The sequence below is a fragment of the Danio rerio genome, chromosome 24 (genome assembly GCF_049306965.1).
Source record: "Danio rerio strain Tuebingen ecotype United States chromosome 24, GRCz12tu, whole genome shotgun sequence".
Classification (NCBI taxonomy): Eukaryota; Metazoa; Chordata; class Actinopteri; order Cypriniformes; family Danionidae; genus Danio; species Danio rerio.
The window spans coordinates 9,924,099-9,951,246 of record NC_133199.1 but is presented as its reverse complement, the minus strand read 5'-3'; the positions used below and the strand labels follow the sequence as shown (position 1 = coordinate 9,951,246).

General features: G+C 37.7%; 1 protein-coding gene and 1 long non-coding RNA gene across 51 annotated transcripts in view; one reads left to right on the top strand and one right to left on the bottom strand.

The window, feature by feature from the left end:
- Window positions 1-27,148, top strand: part of LOC141380824 (uncharacterized) — a 36,978-nt gene that overhangs the window by 7,117 nt on the left and 2,713 nt on the right. The gene's annotated exons all lie outside the window — the stretch shown is intronic.
- Window positions 1,600-27,148, bottom strand: part of si:ch211-285f17.1 — a 293,770-nt gene continuing 268,221 nt past the window's right edge. For 10 of the 50 annotated variants that reach the window (XM_073941510.1, XM_073941513.1, XM_005162585.5 and 7 more), the window contains 9 exons: window positions 24,879-25,299; window positions 21,981-22,206; window positions 17,625-17,920; window positions 13,052-13,207; window positions 10,648-10,752; window positions 7,959-8,033; window positions 4,905-6,503; window positions 4,216-4,353; window positions 1,600-3,286 (listed from right to left, as the gene is read on the bottom strand). In XM_073941510.1, coding sequence (XP_073797611.1) covers window positions 2,792-3,286; window positions 4,216-4,353; window positions 4,905-6,503; window positions 7,959-8,033; window positions 10,648-10,752; window positions 13,052-13,207; window positions 17,625-17,920; window positions 21,981-22,206; window positions 24,879-25,299 — 3,511 coding nt within the window. In that variant the 3' untranslated portion in view covers window positions 1,600-2,791. Of the gene's footprint in view, window positions 3,287-3,579; window positions 4,354-4,399; window positions 6,504-7,958; window positions 8,034-10,647; window positions 10,753-13,051; window positions 13,208-17,624; window positions 17,921-21,980; window positions 22,207-24,878; window positions 25,300-27,148 lie in introns of those variants that run through there. The other 40 variants (XM_073941538.1, XM_073941543.1, XM_073941530.1 and 37 more) reach the window with 9 other exon arrangements.

Genomic DNA, 27,148 nt, shown 5'->3' with positions numbered 1-27,148 from the left:
CTTTTAATATCATGAAATTACAGTAGGGTGATTTACTGTAAATATTATTCTTAAATATTTGTGTACTATAAAATGATGAATGAAAATATGAGTAAAATATCACCTGTAGTAAGTTAGTGAGGTTCTGTAAAATGTACTACACCTTTTAATATCATGAAATTACAGTAGGGTGATTTACTGTAAATATTCTTCTTCAATATTTGTATAATGTACAAATATGAATGAAAATATGAGTAAAATCTTACCTGTAGTAAGTCAGTGTAGCCTATGTGAATGTACTACACTCTTTAAAATCATAAAATTATAGTAGGGTGATTTACTGTAAATATTTTTCTTCAATATTTGTGTAATGTACAAATCTGAATAAAAATATGAGTAAAATCTCACCTGTAGTAAGTTAGTGAGGTCTCTGTGAATGTACTACACCTTTTAATATCATGAAATTACAGTAGGGTGATTTACTGTAAATATTATTCTTAAATATTTGTGTACTATAAAATGATGAATGAAAATATGAGTAAAATATCACCTGTAGTAAGTTAGTGAGGTTCTGTAAAATGTACTACACCTTTTAATATCATGAAATTACAGTAGGGTGATTTACTGTAAATATTCTTCTTCAATATTTGTATAATGTACAAATATGAATGAAAATATGAGTAAAATCTTACCTGTAGTAAGTCAGTGTAGCCTATGTGAATGTACTACACTCTTTAAAATCATAAAATTATAGTAGGGTGATTTACTGTAAATATTTTTCTTCAATATTTGTGTACTCTACCGAGCTAAGCGAAAGATGTGTTTGAGCTGCACCTTCAACAAAAATTCAACTATTTACTTACTTCACATTTCACTTTTGGCCTGAAGAGCCTTATTTGTGTGAAAATTGAAGTTTATTATTACTAAAAAAGTAAGCCCAGCCCAGAAAGTAACGCAACATTAATGTAACATTACTTTTGCATGATTTGCTAAGGAAATTTGAATGTTATGGCAATTAAACAATAGACTGTAAACTTTCCCAAATTGAAATCTAAATATAATGCTTATAGAAAACTGTAGAGTATTTGACATTGATTATGTATAACCTTCCTGTCATGTTCAGGTCAAATCTGACCGATTTACAGAGGCCATTGGTGCAACTCATGAGGATCTGGTTCCCGCCATTTAGGGAATTCAAGAGGGAATCCCCCCAAAAAATGCTGGGGAAGAAAACATTAAAAGAACAGTCTATATAGTCGGTGTAGTCAGTCTTTGAACAGCTCCCAGCTGTGGGTATGTGTAATCAACATAAAACCGGAACAGGTGTGTGTGGTGCCTGAAGGGAGTTGTAGTTAATATGCTGGTATAATTGTAGTACAAGGGATAATGCATGCTTTCCAGTGATCTGCACAGCCTAGATCGCTGGTGATCTTGACAATAATACTGTATATGAATAAAATCTATGAATTAACACAATGAGTGCGACATTCTACAGTGTTTTGAATAAATCAAAAAACGTAACTGCGTGGGTTCGTGTTTAAATGTTTGACTGGTACAGCCTGTGTAAAAAGTATACAAGAAAATATAACAGTGAAAAAAAAGAAGACAAAAAAACACAAGTCAGCTGGAACTATCTGCCAAAACGTTTAATAGAAGCACTTGCAGTGGAGAAACCATAGGCAAGAGGCCATGTGAACAACAAGCATGCAGAACTTTATTGTTTTAAGACCTACCGTCTTTTGCACAGATTGTGTTTGCAATTAAAGCTATACAAAACCAAAGGAAACATTTTTTTATTTATTTACAAAACGGTCTGTGCAAGCATGATTTTCTTCTAGTACATTCTGACTCTCTCTACAGTCTTATATAGGCATGCATAGAAATAAACTTTGGTACAATATGTTAACAAAACTAAAGACACTCTCTGAAATAGAGAAGTTACAGTATGTACATATGAAGTAGAGAGCAATTTTGTCAATCACTACAATGTTTTAGTTTACATTTAGACATCAATACTCATTAATTTAAGAGCAACATACTGTATGAGCGAATCAAGGATTTTCAATATAGATAGGTTAAGCCTGGTTTAACCTATCCTAAATATACATATTATCTAACACAGTATATATAGTCAGTTGTAAGGATGTAATTACAAACTTTGGCAAATAGGCACAACTACAGAAAATACAGACAAATGTTCACTGCAAAACTGTTGTCGGTTTATAATTCTAAATCTTAAAGACGTTGGCAGTGCATAAAAGAAAGAAAGAAAACAGATATGATGTTTGTCATTTTCTGATAACAAGTTAGTATACGTACAGTACTTTTACTCTGGTTATCGCTACAACCAATGTTTTAAAAAAATGCTAAATAAAAATAATCTATAATCATTAGAAGACCCAAAACATTGTTTACATTTCACTATTTTCAATCGAATACTTTTAGTCTTTCTTTATCTTGTATGAAAAATAAATATTCTTTTCAAATGAAGTGCTCTGTAAAATCCTTGATCAAGAGCCTGCTCTCTGCAGTTAAACTAGATACTCTTTTACTTTTCAAAATAAATCAGTCTATCTTTATATATGTTGGTACTTTGCAGAGGTTCAAGTTTACAACTCTAAATAATGGATGATGGCCATTCAGTTGAAGAGAAAATAATAACATGCAATAGCCATGCCAAAACAAAGTTCACTCTGATACAACATCATCTGATTGAACAAATAAAATCAACAACTTAAAAGTAAATTTAAGCAAATCAGGAGTGACCACCTCATTGAGAGATAAACAAATGGTTGCAAAGCAGCGAAGCAGTCTACGCAGCATCCTTAGCGACAGTTACCGTTGGTATAGCTGATTTACCGGCACTTCCGTTGTGCGGCCGACTGTAGCTGTTGAAGCTGGGTGTGTGAATGGTACGGATACTCTTCGCACTCTGACTCAACATAGTCGGGGACAAGGGGGAGTGGGAACAGGAGGAGGAAGAAGAAGTGGAAGGTCGACCATTTTGTGTCTGTGTGGGAATAGAGAGGCCTTTAGTGCTGTGAGTGGGAGGGGCATATTTTAAAGAACCGTTAGAAATAGAGGGGATGTGGGAGGAGGGGATGGAACTGGATCGAGGAGGAGGGATAGAGGATTTGCTGGTGGGAAGGGAAGAAGATAAAGGAGAAGAAGAATTAACATTATTAGTAGAATCAGACTGGGACAAGCTTTTTCCCGTACTAGTGGAAAAAGCGGGAATTTTAGAAGCAGGCACGGTAGGAGAAGTGGATTTGGGATCTCCTCCAGATCTCTTAGCACTTCCATTAGCCTGCAAACAAAGATGCCAAAACACACTGATTGTCAACAAAAGGATCTCAAAGTACCCAAAACATCTAAGCATGTTTAAAATTATCCTACTGGAATCTACAGTTAATCATGAAAGATTATCAAAGACATGGAAACTACATACATATACATGACAGTACTAAAGGCACACACACAAAACTATCTGTCTTCAGAGTCAGAATACAGAACTTTAAACAGAAGATGGAAAGAAGTGGGAAAGTGAGGGAAGGATTATGAGTTTTAGAGTGAGTAATGTTCAATGTAAGTGCAACCAACCAGTACTCAAGACCAAAGGAAGCTCCAGGAGGAATAGAGGAGGTACAATTTTGGGAGACGTCCACAGGATTATGGGGACTTAGTGGATTTGCGGACCCTGGAGAGTGGGGCCAGGGTTTAAGGATTCCTCCGAGAGGTAAACAGGGAAAGGGTCCAAATATAGGTCAAGTAGAAAAGCATCCTGACTTGCAAGGGAAGTTGAAGTGTCACAGGCATTGGATGTGTGGGGGTTAGATGTCAGTAGTTTTTAGTTAAACAGACCCTAGTCTAAACATTCAACCGTGTTAGGTAAGCTGTGGTGTTTACATATCTTTCTTTCACTCTTGTAAAATTAGTTTGTCTTCCACAGCACCAAAGCCACAAGCAAAGCAAACATGCAGAAGCATTTGATGGTATTATAAAATAACAGTCAGTTGCCTTCGGTCACAGCCATTCAAAAAAAGTAGCAGGAAAAAACATCAACAGTTCAAAGACGGCATTCGACATTGGGCCTTTCGGCAAATAACAGTTCGTTCGGTCTCATCTGGTTCTTTGTTATATATTTTTTTCTTTTCAATACATGCCCTGCACGATCTAGCTTTCCTCAGTTCATAGCTAGGTGTGTGTGTCTTTCTGACTGGACTATGATATGACTACCTGGCGGAACTGCCTCTGAGAGTCCTGTAGTTTTTGCGGTTTTGTTGCCCTCTCTTTTTCTGAGGTGCTTGATGGCTGCCGCGCCTTGACAGAAACTGGCACTGGCATCCGACTAGTAGGTGAGACCACGTTGGCGTTCTGCAAAAAGGATTTAAACCAAACAGAAGAGAAAAGGAATAAAAAGAAAGAAACAAAAAAGAGCCACATTTGAGGTGGTTTGTAAACTAAATCACAGCAAGACCAAGCTTGCACAACACATCTGTGGTATCACCATGACACTGTAGTAGAGTATGTATACCAGAAAGAGGAGTAAGGAAGCATGCAAACCCAGAATACTAACAAAGTCATTTGAGGACCGCCTTAGAACCCACATAAAAGAACCAGAAACAATGTGTGACTACGGTTCTAAGACTGGGAAAGAGGTTGGCTACCTTAACCCAAGATTAGAGCACCATCAGTGAACACACAAATGTCTATCCATAAAACACCACTCAGGAAATAAACACACCATATTTGTAAAAAAATATGTGAAGGTGTTAAAAAAGTTCAGATCCCAGAGTTGGTAGCCTCCACCACAGGAGAGACTACGGATCTGTAGAAGTTCCTGGACAGTGTGGAATTGTTGTGAGCTATACAGAAGAGGAATAGACCCATAGTCTTTGCTAAGGTAGTAGGAGCTAAAGAGAGACCTGGTGGGTAGCGACTGGTGTTACTGAGACCCCTGTAGTTGGTATGTTGGTAGGCCGAGGAAGGAGCTGTGGTTTGGTCTTCTTTCGGAGACTAGGACCCTTACTGGCAGCAGACAACCTAGGAACCAAGGTTTTGGAAGAAAGTCCCTTCTCTGAGTGGCCTGAATTCTCCACTACTTTGTTTTCTTGAGTTTCAGAATTCGTTAGGCTTTCAGTGTCTTCCGAAGACGTTGGTCCCATTTCGCAAATTGTATTCTCTAGCTGCTTTATTGTTTGCTCTAGACTGTCAAGTGTTTTGTAGGTGCTCTTACGAATCTCATCAGTTCGTCCATTAGATTCCTGTGTATTTGATTTTGAGGATTCTGTTTTGGAGCTAGCAATTTCATACCTCTTGGTCTCTTTATGTTGCTTGACAGTGCCATCGGACTCTTCCTCATCCTCATAGACGACAACTTGCAAAGTCTTTTTGCCTGTTTTACTTCCAGCCCGAATAGCTTGTGTTAATGCTGCTAGCTGTTTCTTGGGAAATTTCAACTTAAACTTTTTCTTCCCATCTTGCTTTGCATCACCAGCAACCAGTAAGGATGATGAAGAGTTCTTGACTTCACCATCTGTGACATCTGCAAGAGTTCTTTTTACAGACTGTCTTTCAACTCCATTCTGTTTGACCTTCTCTCCTCTCGTCCATTCTTCTTCCTCAGTTTCCTCACTCTCCTCATCTATTCTTTCTTCTGCAAGCATCCGATCTAGCTCCTCCTCACATTCGAAAACGGTAGAGAGGCGCTTGTAAGCTGAACGGATGTCCATTGGCTCATCAAAGATTATGATAACTGGCTTTTTACTAGTGTTATCAGCTCCAGGAGGGCCATTGGTATTAGCATCACCTCCTGATGCCATGCCACTGTAAGAAGCACTTGGTTGTTTGTTGCCAAAAGTCACTGTCTGTACACTTCCTTTCTTGGCGTTGACAAGCTGATGGTACTCTCCAGTGGAGAGGGCTTGAACCTTGGTGTTGGTTATCATAAAGGCAAAGTTATCAGGTGGTGGAGGAGGTGGCTCTTCTCCTGACAAATCGGGACTGAGAAAAGCCTCATTATTTTCCTCCATTTGCTCAAATTTCCTTTCCTTCACCTTGGATGAACCAAATGGAAGCTTTTGATTTGTCAAAGCTGTCTCGACAGGGATCACTTTAGAAAGGATGGGTTCAGAGTCTCCAAAAGAGACTGGTGAGCAAACAGCTGTTGGAGACTCTACCCTCTCCTCTATGCTAACCTGCACTTGAGCAGCCTTGACCACATGAACCTTCCCTTGTGTTGGGCTACCAGGAACTTCTTCCCATGAAGAGGCTGGATGTAACTTTAGTGAGGCTGAACGAGACAGCTGATTTTGTTGCTGGGTGCCAGAAAAGTTGGCTAGGCCAATGTTTTTGAGGGCATCTGATTTGTTATTGGAAACCTGCTGCTGGCTTTGGGATTGGTCAGAAGCATTGATTTGTGACACCTGTGATGGGAAAGACTGCGATGCATCTCTACGCTCAGTTGATTCCTCTGACGGTGGTGGAGTTCCCTTGGAGATCTGAGCTGTGACATAGTAGATGACCTTAAAAGGTCAAAAGTCAGAGAAAAAAAAATCCATTAGTTACAGTTTCGTACGAAAAATGTAAATTTCTTAGACATCCTATCTGATAATAATCTTATATTCTACAACTGGATTGTGCCTTTTTGGTCATTACAAAGCTTAATGGCCCGTTTCCAATGAGTAGTACAGTACGGTACAGGTAACCTTTATCAGGCTTGCATTTCCATTGCTAAAAGGGTACCAATGGTACTCTTTTGGTGGGCATGGTGTACGACTCAAGAAAATGTCAAGTAAAGCTGTACGAGTTGCTCGCATGTCATTTGAGAAGCACCTCTCACAAAACAGACGCTTTATACACATAAATACTTGTGTATATATGTTCATGACTAGCCTTTCTATGAACATGATTTGATTATAACTGCAGATCAATGAATTACGTCTGCGATTACATTAAATAAATAAATGCAACATATTTGAACACATACAGCCCATTACAGTCTCTGATATGTTACCACTTACAGAAAAACTACACACAGCATACATTTAGTCCTTATGTGGGTTCAAAAACAACACAAAATATAGCCCAATCAGTGCAAACCTCTCATCTGTATCGTTAATCTTCACCAGCACACTTAACCTCTGTTAGAGAATAATTCCGAGTTCATAATAGTCCAAAAGGTGATGATAATAGTTAATCATGGCAGGTTGCTCATGTTTTAAGTCGCTCCTTTGTTTTTTTCAACTTCTCCTTTGTTTTTTTCATATGTCAGTCATGTGTTTGTTTGTTTCTAACAGAATCAGATGTCAGAAGAACTTTAATAATCGCAAACGTTATTATCATTAGCTCAAGAAGTTTGTCATTTCAAATATAGAAGCGCGGCGAGCTCAAGCAAGAAAGTGAAACCGCTTACGCTTTAGACAGCCCTGTAAAAAACCATGGGGGACAGGGCAGATTCTGCTCTTCTTCTTGGCTTTGTGGTTGTTCGTTAAGCCGATGACAAGGTTTGTTTAAGCTTGGGTCGACCATGACTCGTTATTATTTGTATATATTATTACGGTGTAATTTCTCGGCTGTGTATTTAAAACATTGGGGTTCAGGAGCGAGTGACGTATCTCTGTAAACCAATAGTGTTTAGCTGCATGTCTAGCTCCGCCTTTTGGTACCCTTTGCAAAGGGTGCCCAAAAAGTGGTACAGTACAGTTTGCTTTTAGGTACCTTTTGACAGTGGAAACGGCCATAAAAGCGCATCGTACCTTACCACTCAGTGAAAACAGACCATAATAGAAAATTATTGCTGGTACACAGTTCTCAGAATAACATATTAGGGGATCTAATAACTGATTATTATTCATTTGTCACTCAGACTGAGAATTGTTCTTTACACAGAATGCACTGAATGCATCTTGTCAGGCTTTATAGTAACTTAGGTCATTACTGATAATGATGCTATTATGGTAATAAATATTGTAGCTCACCCCAGGACTTTGACGAATAGTATTGTTGCCATTCTCATCTGTGTCAGTATTCTTGTCATCTTGGTTCTCTGTGTTCTGTAGTTTGTGGGGAACAGCATGACTTCACAAATAAACAAGCTCAGTCTAGAAGCTACTCTAAGACCACTAAATGTAAAGGCGGCTTTTAAAAACAAAACAAGGATTGGATTATTTGAATTATCAAAACATAGACAGAGAACTGTCATAAAGCCAGTTACTAGCATGATGCCAATAATACGTTACAGTGAGAAATACATTCTACATCTTCTCTATAGAACATTTTGAGGGATGTAAACAAAAACAATGGTCCCAACGCATTTCCTGTTTTACATTTTTAATTTCTATAACTTCCTAGAAATTAAAAAGAGCCACATGTTAATAAATAATGTTATGATGGCTGTTTTAACATCAAGTTATGATTGAATTGCATCTTGTTAGTTATGAAATATTTTAATAACAAGCAGGAAATGTTCATGGGCCAATATCATGACCACAGTGAAATGGTCTTTTCTAATCAAATCATATTAATAAATATGCAATGAATTCATTTACTGTAATTTGTCATTATGATACATGTATTAACAAATCCGAACAAACAGAGCAGAATTACACATTCAAGTGTATAAAACAATAAAAACAATCCGTTGTTATAATGTGATGTCCAAAAAAGTGCGTAAATATATATGTGAATCAGATTGTATGATTTTTAACAGTGAGAAAATACTGAAAAAAGGGTCCAGTGAAGAGATGCAATGAAGGTAAAGAGCGTAAAAGTGATACTGGAAATCGATCAAATAAGTAGGGAGGCTTACAGTAGCAGGCATGCAGCAAAGTGAGAAGATCAAAGAACAAATTCTGAACTCTAGACTGCCTGAAAGTTTCCTCTAAGATCCTAAAGAATAAACCGATACATACTGTAAAAAACTAGCTGGCCACATTAAAGTCTTGAAAATTTCCCATAAATCTGTTATGTGACGGATTGGCTATACCCGGTTTATATAACTTAAAGGGCACCTATGGTGGAAAATCTACTTTTCAAGCTGTTTGTAAAGACATATCTGTGAGTATAGTTTATAGACTGTCATATTGGTGTGAAATTAACACACCCAGTCCTTTTTTTTCAATTTAACAACATAAAAAACAATTGGACCGGTTTTTAGATCGAACACAACTTGACGTAGGAGTGCGGTCCCCTGCCCACCAATATTGACAAGCGCGCATTATCACATCCTCAGTTTGTTGTTTCACGTCTGCCATTTTCAGCTTGTAAGTCAAAACGATGTCACCAAAGGAAGACCCTTGCTTTATTTTTAGATGTAAGGCTCATTGGGCTCAACACAAGATCAACATTCACCACATGATCGCTCTCATCGGCACCATTGTTTATAACTTTAGGTGGGTTTGCAAACGTGTACTTTTCATTGCATCCTTCTTAAACTTCAGCCGTTTTCATTTCCTGCGGTCACAGAAGCTCCCGGTCATCTTAACAAGGTGCAGCTGGAAAGTGCTGTGCGCGTCCCTCCATTGGAAGAAACAAACTCGCCTTAAGCAGGTCGCACCAGAAGCACCACGCAGCGCCATGCATTTTAGATATCTAAACACACACCGGCGCCGCAAGTTGGCGGCTGTACGCGTCGCTCATTCACGACTTTGGACAATGTTTATATTTCTGCTGCACCACAGAGCGCATCTGAATACTTTCATTTAAAATAACTTGCAAATATGCGCATCTGGTGTGCCGTGTCGCGGCTCTGTGCGGTGCAGCTGGTGTGTGACGCCCTTTAGTTATAGCCTCAGTCAAAGTTAATTCAGTGTGCGTGGTTATTAGTCTTGGTGTACAAGCTTTGAACTTTTAAACTAGCAAACAGTTGGCTGTAAAACTATACAAAGACACAAATGATTTTGTAGTCTCTGCTTGGTCTGTGTCCGAGTCGTACATGTATGGCTGAATGCTGGTCCTCTCACTCATGTTGCTTCTCTGTCTGCCTGTCTGTTTCCAAACACAAAGCAGGGAGCTCTTGGCTCCGCCCCCCTTCTTAAGTTGGGCGGGAAGTCGAAACTCATTTTCATGTGAAGCAACACACCCCTAAAACAATGACCTGTGTACACGCCCCCAAAATGACACTTTTTAACACATTATAATAAAAAAATCTGAATTGTGTTTTGAACTGAACCTAAACTGGCACACTCCATAGAAGAACCATAATATTAATATTAAATCTTAAAAAATTGGTAAACTAGGTGCCCTTTAAAATATAAGTCTACAGTAGGAAAAATAACTTTGGAAATTGAATTGCTTTCAACCGATAAATGTAAAAATGAAAACACACACACAACACCCTTTGACAGCAGGGTCGAAAATCTAGTTTATTGATTGGGTGACTCTGAGCACACAAAGCCAGTCATATCTGTTTCTCCTTTTGGCTCACACTACATAAACACAATCAGCACAGTTCATGAGTTCAGTGGAAATAAAAGAAAAGGAACAGAATTTAAACTTAAAGAACAGTGAGAACAGTTTTGCTGTGTATACCCATCACAAAAAGTGTATAGAGAAAGTTAGCGAAGGGTGAGAAAGCCAAACAAGCATTGTAAAGGGCAGCCATCAGGGACAAGCGGCTGGCACAGGCAGGCAGTTGGAGGGTCTACTAAAGGACATCATATCCTTTACCTTCTTATCTTTAAGGGGCAGTAAGACCCCAGGTCTTAGCTCTCTGATCTGTGGCTCTACCAAACCCTTGAGCCCTACCTCCTTAACAGAGCACTTCTGGAAAACCTGAAGAGAAGAATTTGTGAGGAAGGGGGTAAAAGATTAGAATCTTCCCATCGTTAAAAAAAATGGGGATCATTTTATCATTTTCATTATCTACAGTGTATTTTATTATTGTTTAGCCCAGAGGTGCCCAAAGTTGGGCCTGCAGGCCAAAGTTGGCCCAAGGTAACCTTTGGCTTGGCCCCCCAGAATAATGGGGAGTTGGTTCGGGGAAATGCCTTAGAGAGAGATTACCATTTAGAATTAAACATAACCGTTTGTTTCTTTGTTTAATTGAGGAGCAACAAAAAAGCCAACTGAAATTAAATGTCTATTTTTAATGTTGTAAATGAATCAGACTTTTAAAATGTAGATTTTGTTACTTGACAGATAGAGGACAATGCACAAGACATCGGTGAGCAAATAAAGGCAAAGGCAGAAGCAGCTCAACTTGTGTATTCTGCATTGAACTCCATTGTATTATAAATATTATTGTTTATGTTTTTACTATTGACCTTTTTCTTCAATGTGGAAGTGTGCTCGTTTTTGCGATTTATTTTAGAACTGCCGATTTAGTCGCCTATGGGAGAAATGACTAGGAACAATAAACTGCAGAAAACGATCAAACTACTTGCTCTACAAACAAGTGTTTGCATAACTATACAGACAAAGTAGAATAATATCATAAGAAAATATCATTTTGCAACATCAAGCAGTAGAACAAGCTGATTTTAACGTCTAAAAATGAATGGAAGTGAATGAGACCGGAGGTCTCGAGCCAAAAAGATTCAAATGGCTTCACCGACTCAAATGTGAAGATTAAGGTGAATAATGTCATAATAAAAAGTTAAAAATGTCACTGCATCATTAATTAATATGCTTTAAAGCAATGTTGTCTAGTTATTATTAAATTCTAGCAAATAAATTAGGAAATTACCCATGGCAAGTTTAATGTAATATAATTTGCTATATTCTACTTTGGCACACAAACTAAGTTTGGTTTTTGGCCCTTCATAAGAAAAGGTTTGGCACCCCTGGTTTAGCCTGTTTATCAAAATTTATCGGAGAAACATTTTAATGAATGAATTAATAAATAACTTAATGTAATTTTAGGCTATTTTCTGCTATTGTTTTAGGACTTTCATTTCAACTATGGGGGAAATGACTAGGAATAACAAACAGTCTAATTACTTGCTGTACAAACAAGTGTTTAATGACAATACATAAAAAAAGATTACATAGTTAGAAATGTCCAGTTGGAAACATCAAGAAGTTTTTTACGACTAAAAATCAATGGAAGTAAAAGAGCCAATTAGGTACTAAGAGCTACTGTATGCCTGCTTTTACATAAAAAATAAAAGTTAATAATACATACATTTATTTTATATACAGTTGATGTCACAATTATTAGCCCCCCTTTGAATTTTGTTTTCTTTTTAACTATTTCCCAAATGATCTTTAACCAATTCAGGGAATTTTCACAGTATGTCTGATAATGTTTTTTCTTCTGGAGAAAGTCTTATTTGTTTTATTTCGGCTAGAATAAAAGCAGTTTTTAATTGTTTAATCACCACTTTAAGGTCAAAATTATTAGCCCCTTTGAGCAATTTTTTTTCACCGATATTCTTCAGAACAAACCAACGTTATCCAATAGCTTGCCTAATCAGCCTAACCTGCCTAGTTAACCTAGTTAAGCCTTTAAATGTCACTTTAAGCTGTATAGAAGTGTCTTGAAAAATATCTAGTAAAATATTATGTACTGTCATCATGACAAAGATAAAATAAATCAGTCATTAGAAATGAGTTATTAAAACTATTACGTTTAGAAATGTGTTGAATTTTTTTTCTCTCTCCGTTAAACAGAAATTGGGGAAAAAATAAACAGGGGGGCTAATAATTCTGACTTTACTTGTATGTTCTGAATAAACTGCAGCGCACTACTCTTTTTTACATTTTTATTTTATTTGTATTTTTTATTTAAAGAGGAAATGTGTCGGTAGAACTGGACAAATTGTGTGATTTATTGATTTATTTATTCGGGAGAACTATGTTAGGTATTTACAGAACAGAAGCTTATCTATGCCACGAGAAATGAAACTGCCACCACATGAGCCACAGGCTTACGCACACCAAAGCAGCTTAACACCCACACCAAAGCAATTTCACACCTTAGACATTTCAAGATTAATACACTTATTAGTTAAAAGTCAGTGAGCATGTGCATGTAAAAATTTTTAGAACCATTGAGAACATGTTATACCTGTTACAGGCCTGTATTTGTTGTTTATGTGTGCATGTATGTTGGTTTCTGCATATATCTCACCTGTAGCTCTGCCATAATCTTGTCTCCTTCGTCCTCTTCTTCAGTGATGGCTGAGGCAGAGATAGGTGGAGGGGTGATGGGTTTGGGCTTTACCTCTGGGGGGGTCTTTGGTTCAGGCTGAGACATTGTTGAAATGTTGGACTCCTCTTCACCTTCCTAAAAAACATTTGAGCAAAGATTTTTTTTATAATTTTGTTTCAGTCCTAATTTTTAGTTTTGAGCAGTGTGATTTCGTTGACCAATATGCTTTGTCATATTATTCGTCAATGATGTTTTTTCACTGACTAAAACTACAGCAAAATATCCTGACGTTTTTGTCAACAAATAGTCAGTGAAAATGTTTATGGAGAAAATGTTTGGTAAAAGTTCCAGTCCAGTTCCAGAAGGAATTTCCTGCACACATTTATACAGTAGCCTATTCTGATATACCCGGCAGGACATAACCAATCATTTACTCCATGCCTTATTAAACGTCCAAAATTGTCAATATGTGGGAGAAGAAAAGCTTAGAGCAGAGTAGGTATAAATAAATCTGAATAAATTGGAAGATTTTTTTTTAGCGCAGATATTGTCCATTCAAAATGATCAAAAATTATGTAATATATATAATAGAAAATACCAAATATTCCAGTTCTACTAACAAATATCCATTAAAAAAATTATGTAATTTACTGATCACAATGAGGGAGATCTTTGCCCTCATAGACAATATTGCTGTGGTTTTAATCAGCTTTAAATTGGACAATACACTTCTACCCTAAAAGCACCAACTCACCTCAAAATGCTCTTCCTTTCACTATCGATTTGGCAATTGCACACATTTACCAGTGTAACAATGTTCTTGCAGTGACATCCCAACCCAATTGGTTGTACAAATTATATCAAGTCTATGATCTGTGCATTCAATTGTAAACTGAAAGCAGTGACGTAAACTTTAGTAACATTCGCATTCGGGCAGCAGAATTAATTCTATTCAATTATATAGGCCAAATGTACAACACATCTGTAAATCTGAGCCTGTATTCTTTAAACCTTACAGGGATATCCTTTATGCAAAATTAAATTTTTTTAGGGTTTAAACACAGTCGTGTGGCAACAGTGTGTCTATATCCAGCTTCTAATTGTAAAAGGGTATTTATTTTTTATAATCACACTTTATCAAAACCACTGCAGATACGATTTGATTGACATTCTCCCTTTGTACCTTTCATCAGAGGGGAAAAGCCCCAGAAATTAGTGACGATCTCTCCATCATTAGCATAGGACGTTAGTCTTGTTTTGGAATCTTCCACTATGCTGACATACAGGCATTTGCAGCTCTGTCCTCTTTTAAAAAGAGCACAATCTCATTTGTATTTAAAGTGGCAGTCACTAAAATGGCACAATTTGGAACTAAGCCTAAAAGGGGCATATCAAACAGGATTTGTGGGGTATTTTGCGCTAAACCTTCATATAGACAATCTAGACACATCAGAGACTTATTTTACATCTTGTAAAAAGGGGCATATTAATCATTAATAATCAAGGGGCTTTAATATCATTAATGTTAATAAATGTGTTCCCCAGGAGTCAGGGTGTGAACTACGTGGCAGTTAGGGGGAGCTCGGCTCCCCTAATTAAGGCATGGGCTCCCATGAAAACTTGATATGTGAAATATTTGGGGGTCTCAAAAAATACTGACAATGTGTTATTTTGACATGCGGTTTCAGTTTTGTCTAACGTGATCATGGATTATTCTGTGTAAAAGTGCAAATATAAAATTTATTCATGACGGCGATTTACATCTCACTTAAAAGAAAAGATTACTACACATGTTATTCTCGTCATGAGTATCAAGGTGTGGAGCTGCTGCAGAGTAAAGTCCAGTCATCTCAAAGACTGACAGCCAGATGCTTTCATATGGACGTTGAGACACTGCTTATTCATTTCCCAAAACAAATGATGTGACGTTGTGTTTTGTTTTATTTGCTCCTTACAATAGATCAATGCAGCGTTCTTTTTTTAAACACCGTGACATTGCTGTAACATGTTGGACAATTAAGCTAAAAGCAGGGTAAACATGACAAAACGGAACCCCTTTCAATGTTGTTTCTTTTATTTTCAAATTCACGATTATGTTTTATCGAAGTGAAAAGTGAGATCCCATTCAATTTACAGAATGTAAAATTAAAAAAAGCATATGCTGTCCTTAATGCTATTATGTTGAACTTATACAGCGAATAGAAAAATGAAATGGCCACATGACAGGGTTATTAATCTATTTTTGTTGTGAAAGTGAAACCTATTCGTCCTTGTTGATTTTATATGAATGTATTCCTCTCACAGAAGCACTACAGGTAAAATTAGACAACAATGTTCTGTTGTTTAGGCTGCTGTTGTTTGTGCATGTAAAAATAAATCCCTCAAAAGATATCTTTAAGGGTCAAAGAAAGTTATTGATGGGAAAACAAGCGCTTTTTAGCAAGAAAGTAAACCGTAACTGTCTTCGGGCCCTATCATACACCCGGAGCAGTGTGGCGCAAGACGCGGCGCAGTAGTCTTTTGGTAATTTCAGCTTGGCGCAAGAGTCGTTTTGAGGTGTTGCGCTACGCTGTTTAAATAGCAAATGCATTAGCGCTCATTTGTGAGCCCATAGGCGTTCTGGTCTAAAAAGGGAGGCTTTCTGAGATGGACCGCTGGCGCGTTGCTATTTTGAGAAACTATTATAGATTTTTCATTAGACCAAAACTAACCCGGTCTAAACTCCGGCGTTGTGCCTCGCTTACGCACTGCATAATACGCACAAAAGAGCAATAGGCAAATATCTTTACATATGAAAAAAATTAAATATTAAGGATATATAGAATATAACAAGAATAGATATAGGATTGTCACCGACTCAGTCCCAGTCATTCCCCTCGCTGGCCAGCAGAGGCCGCCATCTCCGGACTTCTAGCATTACATCATCCACTTACACTGATCGTGCACACCTGAATCACATCCCAGTTAACGACCCACGTACCCTTTATAAGCCGCACTCAAACAGTCAGTCAGTGCAAAGTCTTGTTCAGCCCCGGCCAGCATTACTGAGCATTATATCCTGCCTGATCTCCTGTGTATTACTCCAGCCCGTTTCTGACTCTGCTTTGCCTTCTGCCTGCCTACGACCCATGCCTGATACACGGACGCTGATACTCGCTGCCTGCCCTCGACCCAAGCCTGATACACGGACTCTGAATCACGCCGCCTGCCTTTGACCCATGCCTGGTAACTCACTCTGTGTCTGTCTGTCGCCAGCCTTGATAACATTGCTGCTACTGTTGATGTGTGTTTGCACCTTTGTGCATAGTGAATGTTTGAGTAAGAGTGTGATTAATAAATACTGCATAATGGATCCCTCCGTGTCAGTCTCCTTGTTACAAGGATATAAATATAAAGGATTAAAATATTACAAAACATATTATTTTCTAGCCTATATAAATATGAAAAACCACTGCTTTTATGTTTTCTTCATCTCGGGAGGCTTTTTCAGTTAATTCATGACAGTTTGCTTTTGTATAATGGTATTATTATTAGCAGTATTATTTAATATATCCATATTTATATTTGTTTTATTAAAAACAAGCTTAGATTTGCCCCTCTGTCAGGTTTTAGACCATATGGGGCATGGCAGGTGTATTTGGAAATAACTCAGTATTTTGATCACACTTGGTTATTATTGTTTATTTATTTGTTTGCTAGAAATTAGAACTGAATTTAGAAATAGTTTTGAAACAAATCTTTGCGCTTAACAAACGACATTAATTATTTATAGACTAATTGATGTCTGTGCGTAAAGATTTCCCTATCCAAGAGCGAATGTGAAAGTAGATCATTTATCTCTCATTCTCACGCAGTAGATGCTCTGTTTAACAGTTTTCTGTTGAAAAACTGTCAACTGTTAACTGTTTGCTTGTGAAATGCTCATTTTTTCCACTTAGAGTTACTTTGCGTCCTGTAAATAGCGAATGCTCTCTTGGCGCGACACAGCTGACTCTTAAAGGGAATGGGAGATTAGACTCTAATTGGTTTATTCTCAAAACACACCTATAACTCATTAAGAAAATAAACTCAACCCTTTTAGACAATGCGCCTTGGCGCAAAGCGCATTTTCCCATCCGTAAATTAGCAAAAATGCATTCTGGCACTGACCCTGAAAGTGCTTGCGCCCTGCGTTTTGCGCTCTGCGCATGGACCGTCAAAATAGAGCCCATAGTGTTTTGTTCATTTAGCCTACTTTGTAATATCAGTTACAATTGTTTAAATATTAGATTTTTATTTATAGATTTTTGTTTATATTGCTGTTTAAGGAAAGGGCTTCCCTGTGTCATATAGCCTTCATCAATGTGGCAAGGGACTCTCAAGATCGAAGATAAATAAACTTAGTTGACTAAAATCTTATTAAATGAGGTCGACTAAAACAAGTCTAAAGCTACAATAAATTCAGAAGACTAAAATATGACTACCACTAAATGGCATTTTAATCAAAAGTCTATAAGCAAACTAAATCCAAACTGCTGTGAAAATCAACACTGGTTTTAAGATACAGCCCTACCGTTACAGACTCTTTCCTGCTGGTGTAAATGACCTCTCCAGAGCGGGTGGTGGTCATGCCGGTGTTGGTGGTGTAGTTGCGTCGAGGTGGGGGTGGAGGAGGAGACTTGTTGGTTTTCTCTGTGCTCTGAAGTTTAACTTTTTCCTGAGTCTTACTCTGTCTCTCTAGGTTGGATTTGATGGATAGGCTGGGTTTAAGAGGTTTCTCCAAGGCTGGCTTAACTGGTTTCTCCAGAGGTTTGGGAGGTTTCTCTGAAGCAGTCTTAGCTGGTTTCTCAGAGTTTGGCTGATTGTCATCTGCAGAAACAAAAGTTAAGTACAAGCACCACTAATTAGAAATCTTAAAGGAACACATTTTATGGAAATAGCCATTTTACAAGTCCCCTAGAGTTGTGTAGAGTACGAGTCCCCTAAACAGTTGTGCTTTACCAATTTTATATCCATTCAGCTGATCTCCATATCTGGAGGGAGCACTTTTAGCTTAATTTAGAATAAATCATTGTTAGATATTAGACAGTGTTGTTAGCTAATTACCTATATAGGAACTATTTTCAGGTGCTGCTTAATATTGTGCCTGCTGCAGCCATGGTACAGCAGCAAATGTCTTTGATTATTAAGCAGAATAAGTGTACAAGCCTAGAGGATAGCTACTTCATTATCCATCAATCTTACATGAAGTAAATACAGAATAGTCAAACCTTAAATACAGATTTTTTTATTTTTATTTTTGAGCGAGATTCTAATGGTCTAATCCAGGGGTGTCAAACTCAATTCCTGGAGGGCCGAAGCCCTGCACAGTTTAGTTCCAACCCTGCTCCAACACACTTACCTGTAGGTTTCAAACAAGCCTGAAGGACTCAATTAGTTTGATCAGGTGTGTTTAATTAGGGTTGGAACTAAACTGTGCAGAGCTGCGGCCCTTTTGGAACTGAGTTTGACACCTGTGGTCTAATCTGATTTAATAATTTTAGCTAAGCTAACCCTGCTGAAAAATCCAGCTTAAACCAGCCCAGGCAGGATGGCTGGTTTTAGCTGGTCGACCAGGCTGGTTTTAGAGAGGTTTTGGCCATTTCCAGGCTGGTTTCCAGCCATTTCCAGCCTGGTCTTAGATGGTCAGGCTGGGAGATGATCAGCTTAAACCAGCTTGACCAGCCTAGCCAAGCTGGGAGCCCAGCCAAAACCAGCTATATCCAGCTTAAATCAGGCTGGTCAAGCTGGTTTTAGCTGGATTTGGCTGGTCATTTTCCAGCCTGACCACCTAAGACCAGGCTGGAAATGGCTGGAAACCAGCCTGGAAATGGCCAAAACCCCTCTAAAACCAGGCTGGTCAACCAGCTAAAACCAGCCAACCAGCCTAAGCTGGTTTAAGCTGGATTTTTCAGCAGGGTTAGCTTAGCTAAAATTATTAAATCAGATTAGACCACAGGTGTCAAACTCAGTTCCAAAAGGGCCGCAGCTCTGCACAGTTCAGTTCCAACCCTAATTAAACACACCTGATCAAACTAATTGAGTCCTTCAGGCTTGTTTGAAACCTACAGGTAAGTGTGTTGGAGCAGGGTTGGAACTAAACTGTGCAGGGCTTCGGCCCTTCAGGAATTGAGTTTGACACCCCTGGATTAGACCATTAGAATCTCGCTCAAAAATAAAAATAAAAAAATCTGTATTTAAGGTTTGACTATTCTGTATTTACTTCATGTAAGATTGATGGATAATGAAGTTGCTATCCTCTAGGCTTGTACACTTATTCTAAAGGTGCTTCTGCCAAACCAGGAAATCAGCTGAATGGGTTCCAAAATTGTAAATCCTAACTATCTAACTCAAATGGACTTTAAAACGCTGTACTTGAGAAATGTGATTTGGGAGAAAAAATTGTGTACAGTAGTCCAATAGTGCGTGTTTTAACAAATAGAACAATTTCAGACTCTTTTATCTTAAAAGAGGAATCAGACAGGGTTCAAATACTATTAATACAATATCATTGTATGCGGATGATATTTTGCTTTATATCACCCAACCACAAGTGAGCCTTCCTGCTGTACTCAAGATTAATAATACTTCTGCGAAAATTTCTGGCTTTAGTTAATATTGAAAATTTCCCCGTTTGTTTAAAAGACCTGTCTATAATACACCTTATAGTCTAAACTACAGAACTGTATAGACTATTGAAAGCAGTGTTGCCAGATTGGAAATGTCAAAGTATTGTACCAGAAAATCTAAATTATCATATTTTGAGGAAAATTATCGTACGAGTATGCAGTTATTATCCAGACAAATAGAACTTTGACACAACGTGCAAATTACCACACTACGTAAAAAAAAAAAAGACGTACCTTAGTGGGAAGGTTCATTCTTACACCTCCGAGTCACTTTTATTGGATGCTTGCGTGTTGGCAGATGTTGAGGGATTTATTTTGTGGTACAAATTAGACTGCAACATTGTGCTGCTTGGCTTGAAAGCTGTGCACCGTTCCAAATTTTTAAGTCACTCTGAGGTGTGCACAAGCCCATTCAGAGTATCTGTAATGAGCCGATTTTGTGGCTTTGTTTTAGTGAGATTAACCTTGTTGATGAGAAGATGTGACGTAGGATGAGATAGAAAACATGCCTAACTTCACGTTCTCCTCACAGACAGTAGACAAAAGATGCAGCTAGATCAATAAGTATAAAAGCCCTAAGATTATAATGAAATTCATTTTAAATGCCATCAAATTCTGAAATTATCGTACATTATAGTATTTTTTTCATTATTAATCATACATCATACAGAGGTCTGAATTATTGTACAAATAAGATTATTATTGTATGTCTGGCAACACTGATTGGAAGACTCTCCCAATCTCTCTAACTGACAGAATAAATGCAATAAAAATTATATTTCTTCCTTAAATATTATATTTATTTCGTAATATCCCAATACTATTACCCAAGTCCTTCTTTAAAAACACTTGATTATTCTTCCATTTCTGTTGAACTACAAAAGTCACAGAATTTAAGAAAATTATCTTTGTAAACCCAAACAGAAGGAGGGTTTAGCCTTTCCGGATTTTCACCTTTACTACTGGTCTACACACGTTCACATGTTTACACTATGGTTAGAACAGTCGGGTACTGCCCCACACTGGCTTCAGATAGAGCAAGATTACCGCCATTCTTACAATCTTGGAGCAACGTTATTATCTCCAGTAATAGTAAACCAAACAGCAGTCAATTTTATTGTTATAAAGAATCAGTTACATATACTTCAACGAATTGAAGACAGATAAGAGAATACCTTAAGATAAAATCACTTCCTCTCTTAATCCCAACTGCAAATAACCCATCATTTCTTCTTTCAAGATTGAATACAACCTTTAATCAATGAAAGGAATTGGGTATATGCACATCCATATTGACCTCTATATGGAAGGGGTTTTAGGTTCCTTTCTTCAATTACAACAGATATATAACCTTTCAAAAAACTTTTTATCTTTCAGATTTTTACAAATAAAGAATTACCTGCGTACACAATGTTTTCCAAGATGAGGTCCTGCCCTCAATCACTTATGATTGTCTCACACATTTAAAGGGAAACAACAATTATCTCTAATTTATAAAAAGTTATTAGCAGCTACCGTCCCCACTACAAAGTTGATCAGAGAAGAATGGGAACGAGAGATTGGAATAGAAATTTCAGAAGAGATTTGGCAGAATAGCTTAGAGCAGTGGTCACCAAACTTGTTCCTGGAGGGCCGGTGTCCTGCAGAATTTAGGACCCTAAATTAGGATCCTATTTAGGAATTTCCAACCCTAATCAAACACACCTGAACCAGCTGATCAAGGTCTTACTTGGTAGACTTGAAACATCCAGGCAGGTGTGTTGAGGCAAGTTGGAACTAAACCCTGAAGGGACACCGGCCCTCCAGGACTGAGATTGGTGACCCCTGGCTTAGAGGATACTGATAAACAGTCAATGAACACTAGATTGCCTAATCCAGTGCAAGGTCCTATATAGACTACACTTCACTAAAAAGAAATTACATAGGATTTTCTCTAATATATCTCCTATTTGTGATGAGTGCAAATCAGAAGAAGCCATAAAATACAGGGATTCTGGAATGAGGTTTTTAAAATGCTTTCAGATGTCCTTGAGCTACACGTAGATCCTGACCTAGTGCTTATTACATTAGGACAGTCAGATTATACATATTCATTGAGCAGTGCACAACAGAAATTCCAAATTAAACCTGGAATTTGTGATTATTGAAAGTCTACTCAATGACCAAATGAAACTTATTTGACAAAAAAATGAACTTGTAAAATCAATTTCCAAAAAAGTGGTATGTTCCTTAAAGACAACCGATGTGTCTTTGTTTCTTACCGTGTTCTCTTGGTGCTGCTACTGGTTCGTTTATTTCTACTACCTCCTCCAGAGAGGCAGGAAGCATGGCAGGTGGAGCAGGAGAACCCTCAAGTTGACTGGGCACCTCGAGGTTTGGTATTCCCCTCAGCATGTTTGCTTCTGCTTCCTGGAGAATCCGCTCAAACTCCTGTCCATCATAATGACCCAAGTTCTGCCTTTTCTCCTCCCATTCCTTCTCTGCAGCCTGAAAATACCAAACAAATAAAATTTATACATTTTGAAAATAAATAAATTTAGTCATTTAGTAGACGCTTTTGTCTAAAGCGACTTAAAACCGAGGAGGAGTTTAGTGATGCAACAAGATGCTGCAGTAATCACAGGAACTGCTAATTATACAAAGGAACTGTTAGTGCTCAGAGAATTAGGTTCTAGAGTAAGGGGGAGTTTTATTTATAGAGAGAAGAGTGTTTATACGGGTGGTTTCTCAAGCCTACTCACTTGTGTGAGGCACACTCAGTTTGTGGTGTTAGAAAATGTGGTAGAAAACAAATGGACTTTTAACAGAGGTCGGTCAGGCTTAGTAGTACTTAAATTGGCAGTAACGGAGGAGTTTTATTGGTGCCATGACCCCCCAATAGAAATGATGATTTGGAAATGAGATTTCCAAACTAGGGCCTGCAAATTTGGCCCATGGTAACCTTTGAATTTGGCCCACCACCCAACATGAGAATGATGGGGCTGGGGCGAATGCCTTTAACAGATATCGTAATTTCTAATTTAATGTAACTTTATTTGTTTATTTTATTCCTGAGTTACAAAAAAGATAAATGTTTCCATTAAAAGCCATAAATGAATCTGATTTTTTAAAAATATAAACACTGTCATTCAACGGATAAAGGACAATGCAGAAGACATTGGCAGGTAAACCAAGGCACAAAAAACAGGTGCAGCCTGACTAGTGTGACTCCATTCTGTTATAAATTGGATAGTTTTTTTTTTTTTTTTTTTTACTGTAATAAGTTTATTGTAGGGGTTTTTTTTTAATCTGTACTGCAATAGTTAATATAAAGCGATGTTTTTTTTGTTATTTTTAAATAATAAATAAATTAGGAAATCACCAATGGCAACTTTAATGTAATGTAGTTTAGTATGTTTACCTTCAGCCCACCACCCTTAATCAACTTTGGTTTTTGGCCCTTCATAAGACAAATTTTGGGCTCCCCTGATCAAGAAGAATGCCAGAAATTGTGGCTTTAAGCATATTTGTAAGCACCGTCTGCCATATGGAAAAGGTGAAAGGCAAATAAAGCCATGTTTCAACATAAAATCCTGATGTACTTTGGAAAATCAAAGCATAAAATTGTTGTCTTTATTTTGATCAAATTATGTTATACTGTATATAATTATGGCAATTATATAACCGGGCAATGTGCCTGCTGTGGGATATTTTTTTCTGTTCAGTTAATTTAAAAGCCTGTAATAACTTGAATGTGAGAGCTTATTGGGAGTAAATACTAAAATTTTTATTCTAATGGAAAGTGACACTGACACGGTTTTTATTTTTAGTATTCTAAACCCAATTGTAGGCTTCTAGGCACACTCTGCAAAACTTTGTGAAGGACGTTATTTAAAACCCCTTAAAGTTATTTAAACTTACTATAGTTAAACTTACTTAGTAATTAAACTTACCACAGTTATTCCCTATGGTATTTTTTAAAAACATTAAATAAGCATTAAATGTTCCTTTAAGACTGAATGCACAGGTCAATACTGATATGGGTTTGATTACATTCATAGCTGCTTATGTTCCTTTAAGACCGTGGCTCTACAACTTTTCAGCCCACGACCCCCAAAATAACAATGCCAGTGAGTCGTGACCCCCTCTGAGGTGTTTATAGATATACAGTACAATCCTTGCACACAATGCAAAGACATACCAATAGGCCCAAGTCTATTCACCATTTACTTTTGAATGCCACTCAAAAACTATCCTTCATGTTTAGTTGTAGTCCCTGCAGAAAAATACAGCTTAAAGCACCCTAGGAGAGTTGGATGGTTTTAGCTCGTCGGCCAGCTTGGTTTTAGAGGGTTTTTGGCCATTTCCAGGCTGGTTTCCAGCCATCTCCACCCTGGTCTTAGCTGGTCAGCCTGTAAGATGACCAGCTAAAACCAGCTTGACCATCCTAGCCAGACTGGAAGTCCAGTCTAAACCAGCTATTTCCAGCTTAAACCATGCAGTTCAAGTTGGTTTTAGCTGGTTTTAGCAGGTCATTTTCCAGTCTAACCAGGCTGGAAATGGCCAAAACCCCTCTAAAACCAGGCTGGTCAACCAACTTAGACTGGTTTAAGCAGTTTTTTCAGCAGGGTATATTTAATTTCATTGTACACGAGTGCCGTAAAAGTGTCAGAAAGATTAACCTGGTGCCATAAAATCAATGTGCTGCATCTGACACTTTTGCTGTGTCTTTAATGTAAAGTAATCACCCCAGGGGTCGCAAAATAATAAAAAATTTAAAAGCTGATGGCTTTTTTTTACATGTTGTTTTTTTAATGTTTATTATTAACATGTTAACAATCTTACAATTAACTACAACTTTGTTATTTTGTTATGGCTAAAATAAATATTCTAATAGTTTAATAAAATGAATTGGATTTTTGGACATCGCCAAGCAACCCCCACTTTGAAAACCACTGCTAAAAGACTGTATTTTAGTATGTATGCTAATAGTGTATTACTCTGCCATCCAAAAGGAAAGTGTAGTACCCACACAATTAGTCAAAATTGAGTTAAACCAAGGCCTAAAATGAGCTTGTCTTGTGACAACGCCTGATTCAATTTTGTCTAGCCACTTTTGTCCAATTTAGAAACTAATCTATCCACAACACATTTGACCTGAAAATGTGTGCAACGTTTACCTCTATGGACACAGCTCTGTTCTTGTTCTTGCTGTGGCTGGCGTGGATCTCCTCAATGATCAGGTTTGGAGAAGGACCCTTGCCATGTACGCCATTAGCAGAAACTCCATTACTGGTGTTGTTTTGTGTTTGTTCCAGTGAGGGTTTTCTGAGCTGTTTAGTGGGTGACGGTGTAGACTCTCTTCTTTGTGTAGGGATGGGTGAAGGTGCTGTTGATTGCTGGGATTGTTGTGATGCTACTGGAGAGGCCTGAGCATGGTGGATCACCACAGGGTTTGAGGTCATAACCTCTGACCTCACGATGGAGCTCTGAGGTGTGACCGGTGCAGGTTCTGGGGATTCAATAAGTTCTGGTTTTTCAGAGGCAGGAGGTGTTGAGCAAACCTGATCAGTGGGTTTAAGCAGGTTATCGGTGGCACACCTAGAGAACAAATCAATTGCAAAAAAAATCAATGAGGTTTTTTTTTTATGTACAAAACTCAACACATACACAAGCACACCCTTATTTTTATGATTTCTATCAATTGTTTTGGCCTGCAAAAAAGAATAATCTGCAGTGTTTTAAAGTATTGAAATATTCTGATCAATGTTGATTTCCTCATATGTGGAGGCTTTTTAAAATAGAAAAAAGACTGCAATATTTACAGCCAGTTCGAATGAATGGCATTATCAGTGGTTATCAGCTGATAGAAATGGGCCAGTAGGTGCTTTCTGTGCCTTCTGGTAGGCTCAGAAAACTGTTATCATCCATCCACATGGTTAATCAGCTATAGATCACATACAGCTGAAGCCGGAAGTTAACAATAATTATTTATATTATTTATTAAGTTTTCACTAATTGTTTTTTTATTAACGTCTACCCCAACCCTAAACCCAGCCGTCACAGTAATGTAAAAACAGATCTGTATTTGGTGTCTTCTCTATTAGTATAGCTGATTAATCATGTGGATGGATGATAATAGTCTTCTGAGTCTATCAGTAGGCGCAAAAGGCCACTACTGGCCCATATCTATCAACTGATAACCACTTTTAGTGCCCATTCAATCGAGTGATTGACATTAAACATTCAATGCGGGTGCTATTTTTCACTTAAAAGCATACGTAAACAGATTTCATTTAAACTATAATGTTAATAAAATAAATACAAATGTGGAACAAAAAAAAAGGATGCGATAATGTAATTAAATGTAATATTTCATATGTAAAATAAAATAGAAATTTATAAAGATTATGGTGTGTTTTATTTTAAACAAACTGAATAAAATATTAAAAGTTCTAATCAATCACACACATTAATAAAACATACAATACATATAAAATAACAAATGTTATGTCTGAAAAAATGTCTGGTTATATTTGAATAAAAAGTAAATATTCAAATAGTATATGATATAATAATATTATATATGTTTTATACACTTATTGGCTACTTTATTAGGCAGACCTGTCCAACTGCTCGTTAACGCAAATTTCTAATCAGCCAATCACATTCATTCATTCATTTTCTTGTCAGCTTAGTCCCTTTATTAATCCAGGGTCGCCACAGCGGAATGAACCACCAACTAATCCAGCAAGTTTTTTTTTTTTTATGCAGCGGATTCCCTTCCAGCCACAACCCATCTCTGGGAAACATCCACACACACATTCACACACACACTCATACGCTACGGACAATTTAGCTTGCCCAATTCACCTGTACCGCATGTCTTTGGACTGTGAGGGAAACCGGAGCACCCGGAGGAAACCCACGCGAAGGCAGGGAGAACATGCAAACTCCACACAGAAACGCCAACTGAGGTTCGAACCAGCGACCCAGCAACCTTCTTGCTGTGAGGCGACAGCACTACCTACTGCGCCACTGCCTCGCCCTGCGCCAATCACATGGCAGCAACTTAATGTATTTAGGCATGGTCAAGACGATCTGCTGCAGCTCAAACCAAGCATCAAAATGGGGAAGAAAGGTGATTTAAGTGACTTTGAACATGGCATGGTTGTGGCATGGTTGGATGCCAGAAGGGCTGGTTAGAGTATTTCAGAAACCACAATCTACCCATCTTCTGATGGCTACTTCCATCAGGATAACGCTCCTTGTCATAAAGCCTGAATCATCTCAGACTAGTTTCTTGAACATGACAGCGAGTTCACTGTACTCAAATGGCCTCCACAGTCACCAGTTCTCAATCCAACAGAGCACCTTAGGGATGTGGTAAAACGTGAGAACGGGACAGCTGCATGATGCTAACATGTCAATATGGACCAAATTCTCTGAG